Source organism: Neltuma alba, unplaced genomic scaffold (genome assembly GCF_004799145.2).
Source record: "Neltuma alba isolate B1F8T4 unplaced genomic scaffold, ASM479914v2 tig00006631_pilon, whole genome shotgun sequence".
Classification (NCBI taxonomy): Eukaryota; Viridiplantae; Streptophyta; class Magnoliopsida; order Fabales; family Fabaceae; genus Neltuma; species Neltuma alba.
The window spans coordinates 147,353-153,689 of NW_021634522.1; the positions used below are offsets into that span (position 1 = coordinate 147,353).

General features: G+C 35.2%; 1 protein-coding gene across 1 annotated transcript; it reads left to right on the forward strand.

Annotated features, from left to right (window-relative positions):
- Positions 1 to 1,896: 1,896 nt before the first annotated feature.
- Positions 1,897 to 5,831, forward strand: LOC114750762 (NEDD8-activating enzyme E1 catalytic subunit-like; the record flags this gene model as incomplete). Its single annotated transcript, XM_028939367.1, has 8 exons — positions 1,897 to 2,088; positions 2,226 to 2,389; positions 2,648 to 2,850; positions 3,626 to 3,858; positions 3,942 to 4,004; positions 4,088 to 4,144; positions 4,650 to 4,771; positions 5,677 to 5,831. Coding segments are annotated over exons 1-8 (1,099 nt in total), but the record flags the coding sequence as incomplete, so codon positions are not given.
- Positions 5,832 to 6,337: the final 506 nt, after the last annotated feature.

Here is a 6,337-nt window from a genome sequence, read left to right on the forward strand (position 1 = left end):
CAGGATTTCGATGCAATGGAAGAAGAAAATGCATAAGGAAAGAATTGATTATTCAAGAGGAGACACCTTACTTGAGCGTTGGATTTGAGCTAGGGAACCACCGACAACGACCTCACCAAACCACCAGTGAAGGATGCTTCATAGCGACAAACCCAAGCCAACGATGGATGGATTAGACAACCCAAGGGGCGATCTTCTTCTATAGAGCAAAGAATTCTCTCACCGGCGCCTTCAAACCGCGACTCGATGGCCACTTCACTGATGGCAAGGTGTTCTGTCTTAGGAGGACCGAAGGAGGAATGGATTTTGAGGAGCAAAGGACCAAGAAATGAATAATTGAGGGGTATATCCGTCTGGGAAAAAAAAAAAAAGAAGCACATATCTGTTGGAATTCCACAAAACCCACTTTGACACTCTCCAATTTTCTCCCCAAAAACAGATCACTTTCGCTTCTCCCCAAACCACGGTTTTTGGGCTAAAACCATGGTTTCTATTTTTTTTCCTAGTGTTTGGCAATGTTTTTGCCCAAACTATGGTTTGGGCATTAGAGAAATTTTTTATATCAATAAATAATTTTATTCTTTATTTATTATTATGTTAATTTTATTTATATGATGTATAATGTATATCAGATAGGAATAAAATTGAAAAGTTGTTGAATTTTAAATGAGAGTTAATAAAGTTTAAAAATTTTCTTGGTCTATGCGAAACATATTAGAAGTGACTTATAAATAGATTTAGAGAAGTAGTTTTCAAGTTCTTAATTATCGTTTTAGGAAGAATTACAATGAGATTCCAAGAAAAAATATATTTTAAAACAAGTATCAGACGTTATCATTCTTCATTCTAGAACTTATCATTACAAGCTACTCACGTTGTTATTAGGATCTTTTAGTAATTTTTTTTCTGAGACTTGATTGTAATTCTCCCATAATTTTAATACTTTCTGTTGTTTAGCAAAACATGTTTTTTTTTTTGCTGGCCGGGAAGTTCAGCAAAACATGTTTTGAGCTTTGAAATTTGAAAATCTTAATACGCTTTCAACAACTTCACTGGAATAAATAAGAAGCGAATAAGCCATTAAATTTGTTTGAAAATGATTTTTTTTCCAAATTTTATCTTTATTTAAAATTATAAGTTACATTTTGATTAGCGAAAAAAGTAACATTGTATCACACTTTAAATAGGGATAATTACAATCATTTTATGAAGTTTATTTATTCCATTTGCTAAACATGAAATTTCGATAAATTGTAATTTTTATTTCTATTGCAAGTTGAGCACAAGTTATTAGGAGTTGATTTTGTGATTGAAAAATCCTGATAAAAGTTTAACCATGAGAATTTCTATTACCTAACCTCGTTAATAATAATTATTAAATTAATATAATGTTTAGATATTAATAAATACTTATAAGATTTATATTAAATAATATTTCTCCTATATGTCCTTGTTGCTTTCTAGTAACTATATATTTATAAGTGATTTTAATAAATAAAATTCAAACATAATTAACATTATGAAAGTCACTTATAAGAAAAAATATACAAATATAAATTACGATTAACCAATATTATCTTTAACTAGTGTCACTTAAAAAAAATTACAATAATCTAAAATCACCATTGTTGACCACCAGTACAAACAGGCACTCATAAGTTTAGATCAGCTAATGTTATCAATTATCTTAACAATATTATATATATATATATATATATATATAATAATTTAACATATCTGGCTGTCTTCTATTTTAAAATTCAATTTATAACCAAGTAATTCCTTCCCTGGGAAAGGAAAGCCAAAGGACGACTAAAACGACGCGTAGTTCGTCCCGTCACTGGATCGTCCTGTTTCGCTATACGGCAATATCCCGAGAGCGTTAAAGGCAAGCTGTGCTGCATTCCCGTCTCCACTCCCGGTGGGTGTAAAATTCTCCTTGGGGTCTGTGATTGTCATCGGAAAAATCCCAATAGAGCGACGGCAATGGCGGACGTCTCACCGCAACCGAGCCGATCGAGGGATCTTGACAAGCTCCTTCTTAGGCCTGGTAATCTCGTTGGTCCCAGGTTCGAACCTGGCCCTGAGGTACTCGCTCTTTTGCTCTCTCTCTCTCTCTCTCTCTCCCGCTCTCTATACTTAGCTTTTACAACGAGCATACGCTAATTTTAAGATTGTTTGCTGCCTTTTTTTTTCTTGCACTAATTCACGTTGGCATATTGCAGATGAGAGATGACCTTCAGACTTACGCCAGAGTGTTAGTAGTAGGGGCAGGCGGGTTGGGATGTGAGCTGTTGAAAGATTTAGCACTAACTGGTTTTCGAAACTTGGAGGTCATAGATATGGATCGTATAGAGGTTACTAATCTCAATCGTCAATTCTTGTTTAGGTAAATCTCTCTACTTAAAGTTCATATCTTTTGAATAGATGTTTTAATTCTGTTGCTCTTCTGAATACTTTGTCGTTGGGAAGGGAGGGCTCTTTAATCCTAGTTATACCACATGAGCTTGGTTGTTACTCTTGATGTGTGCCAAGATCCTAATATAGTTTGCTGCCAGCTTTTACTGGTTTTCGACAAGCTTTAGAGGGAAGGTAGTTTCTTTTACTCCAACTTACTATGAAGTTGATTGGAACTTTATTATTTTAGGCTTGAAGATGTTGGCAAACCAAAAGCTGAGGTAGCGGCCAAGCGTGTCATGGAAAGAATCAGTGGTGTAAATATTGTACCTCATTTTTGCCGGATTGAAGACAAGGACATATCTTTTTATAATGATTTCAACATTATTGCCCTCGGTCTTGATTCAATTGAGGCTCGCAGCTACATCAATTCTGTGGCTTGCAGTTTTCTAGGTGTGTATTCCTTCTGCTTTGTAAGCTTTGCGGCTTGTAGTTGGGGTGTTGGATTTTCCCAATAGAAATATCAATGAGTAGGACAAATAACATGCATGAATTTTGAATAGAGATATGTAATAGTGATACATGCATCTGATCTAGAAGGAAATAAAGCCCACATTAGGTGTGTATCTGAGAGCAAGGGATACATGTCCTCCAACCTTGCTCTTCAAATCTATGCATAAAAGTTAGACTTCTGGTTTTTGAACAAAATTTTAAAGTAGTGATGATCCTAATAAGCATTGCGGTGCTGCAAAACTATGTAGATATCAATAACTTAGTCCTGCAGGTCTGTTATTTATTACGTGCCTCTAATTTTCCTCAAATAACATGATGATAGAACTGTAATTTTTCGTGTGATGTGAGGTAGATTCCTTAAAAAGGAAAACACTTTTGCAGGCATAAATGCCATGCTTGTTCACTGTTTTTGTACATTAATTCTATAATGAGATCAGTACTAGGATCTCCATTTTTTATGGTTACAATAGACCTAGTCATTTCGTTAGTTTTGGTTCCACAGCCTGTATATTGATGTTGCTTCATATACACGGTTCCAATATATGTATTTTTTCCTTTTGTTTCATTTTTAATTTTTTTCCTTAAATAAGAGGATTGTCGTCTTCAGGCATTTCAGCCAATGGTTATCAATTTATATTCGGCCATTTCTGGTAAAATTTGTTGTTGTCTGTTAGTGTTAACCTTTTGATTCTTTTGTTTTCCTTGATTAATCTAGAGTATGATTCTGACGATAATCCACGAGAAGAGACAATCAAACCTATGGTAGATGGTGGAACTGAAGGTTTCAAGGGCCATGCTAGGGTTATCTTGCCAGGGATCACACCATGCTTTGAGTGTACAATCTGGCTTTTCCCGCCTCAAGTGAAGTTTCCTTTATGCACCCTTGCTGAAACCCCTAGAACAGCTGCTCATTGTATTGAATATGCACATTTGATTAAATGGAATGAGGTATTTCATTGCTTAATTTCTTGATGCTTCCTTTGTCATTTCGTGAAGTTCATAATTTTAATACACGTCCTTATGTTTTTCAGGTTCATGGTGCAACAGCATTTGATCCAGATAACCCTGAGCATATGAAATGGGTCTACGATGAGGTGAAGTTACTTTGATTATTTGTTTTCTGATTGGCATGCATCTTTGGCTTGTCTGTGACAAGTTTCACCATTGATATTTGTAGGCTTTAAAGAGAGCTGAGCTTTTTGGCATTCCAGGAGTTACTTATTCTCTTACCCAGGTAGATTTTTCTCAATCCATACGGTTTTGCCTTTTGCCTTTGCTGAGGGCTTGTTTTGGGAGTTTTGAAGAAAGCTGGGATGGGGTTAGTCCCGATTCACAGTCATTTGGAAGTTACAATGCTGTTAACAGAGTGGTTTTTTTTTTTTTTAATAAATAGGGGGGTGTTGTCGGAGGAGAGGTTTTCAATATTCACTTATTCATATTTTCTTTTAATATGAAGAAGAACAGGAAAGTGAAAAGCTAACAGGGCAAATGTTAAATGAAAAGGAACACAAACCATCTGAAACCCCTCAATTTGTAGAATTTTGGAAACGAGGGTGTGGGTCAGGTTATGATGGGCTGCCAACATATCCTATTCCACCACATTTTATTACCCAATCCTTCCGAACAAATTCTTAGAATTACCATGAATTATTAGATACTTGTGCTTCTCCTTTTTTTCCTGCCCTTGTCATACTTGGACTACATATTTTTTTGTCACTAAGCTGTTAATTATTTGCTAGGGTGTTGTGAAGAACATCATTCCAGCTATAGCTTCCACCAATGCAATTATATCTGCTGCATGTGCACTGGAAACACTGAAGATTGCAACAGAGTGCAGCAAAACTTTGTCCAATTATTTAACGTATGTGCTTTCTTTTCTATAATAATTGCTATTTCCAATCTTTAATCTTGTTTTTATCATCTTTTCTGCATTTACTCACTTTAGATGGGATGCATACTTGAGATATAGAATATTAGACATGGACACAGAAAAACATTTTTTCTTTAATAAAGGTCTAATGCAAAAGAAACGCCTGAAATTGCTCAAAATTATGCACCGTTCAGTATATTCATGTTGCTCGAGTTTTTTTTTTTTTTGGGGGTAATAATAGTATAATTTTCAATACACGATCTATAATGGTTTTTGAGGGTCAAGTTGTTTGAAAAGCTTTAGTTGTCAGGGGAAGGCCCATTAATGATTTTATTGATGCATGTCTAAAATGCCTCCTGGTGCAAAAACTGTTGGGATTGGACAATGGGCAAAGCGGTCTTCTTATTCCCCTTTTTTTTCTTCCCGGGAAAGCAGAAGGTCCATCAATGAATTTAGTATCACATCTCTGAAAATGGCCCTAAATATTAATTTTACTTAGCCAAGGGCTTGAGGCGAGATCTTTGCCTAGTAGTATACAAATGGCCAGTGTTGTATGATGTATTTTTTCATTTTCTCTATTTTTACAATAATTTCTTTCTGCCAATCCCATGTAGCATGGCTAATTTCAGTACTTCACTTTAGGTCCTCTAGTATCTATTTTGCCCTACAAATATTTAAGTATTTCCTTTTCAACTTATCCATTAGAATTGTTTCCGGATTGCTAGGGCTTCATCCTCTAAAGTTTGAAATTACAACGCTTAAAAGGACGAGCATGAATTTCTAATACTTTTGTACATACAAATCTGTGTGCTCACACAATTCGCTTGTTATTTTGTGTCTTAGACGCACAGGATAAAGTATGACCATTGCTTACCAATTAATCCAATCTTATGTAGGTACAATGGAACACAAGGCGTCCATACTAAAGTCACGGAATTCGAGAGGGATAAAGAGTGCCTTGTGTGTGGTCCTGGTGTACTTATTGAAGTGGAGCCTTCAGTCACATTGCAGAAGGTTATTTCTCAGCTCTTGACTTCCGAACCTCTTCGATGTATAATTATAAATTTAATAGTTTTATGTTTTCTTAATGCTTCTCTATTCTTGATGTCTTTAAGGGACTAAACCAAATATGTATGTTATGTGTTATGAAACTGGAACTATTAACATGTACGTTTCACTGCAGCTCATGCCTGGGGGCGCATATACTTTTTTTCTCTCTTTCTGAGTCCTTATTTTGCCATTATCTTTTTCATCTAATACTGTACGTTTTAAAATGATGTATTTAAATTTAAATATTTTAGCGTGTGGAATTTGCAGAGCAGCTTCTTGTACGTTCATTTGACTTTGTGCCCTTGAAAGATTATTTTGGAAGCACATGAATAATCTGAAGAGTCACACCTTCATAGTTACTTGAGTGTTTTTTTACTTCCATTATCGTTTCACTTTTTTAATTATTGTTGTATAAAGACCTGTCAAGTGAGGATTCCCATTTAGAAAGCAAGAACATTACACATTTTTTTATTTGGCAACGGCCTGGTCTGGATCTTCAGTGCGAGT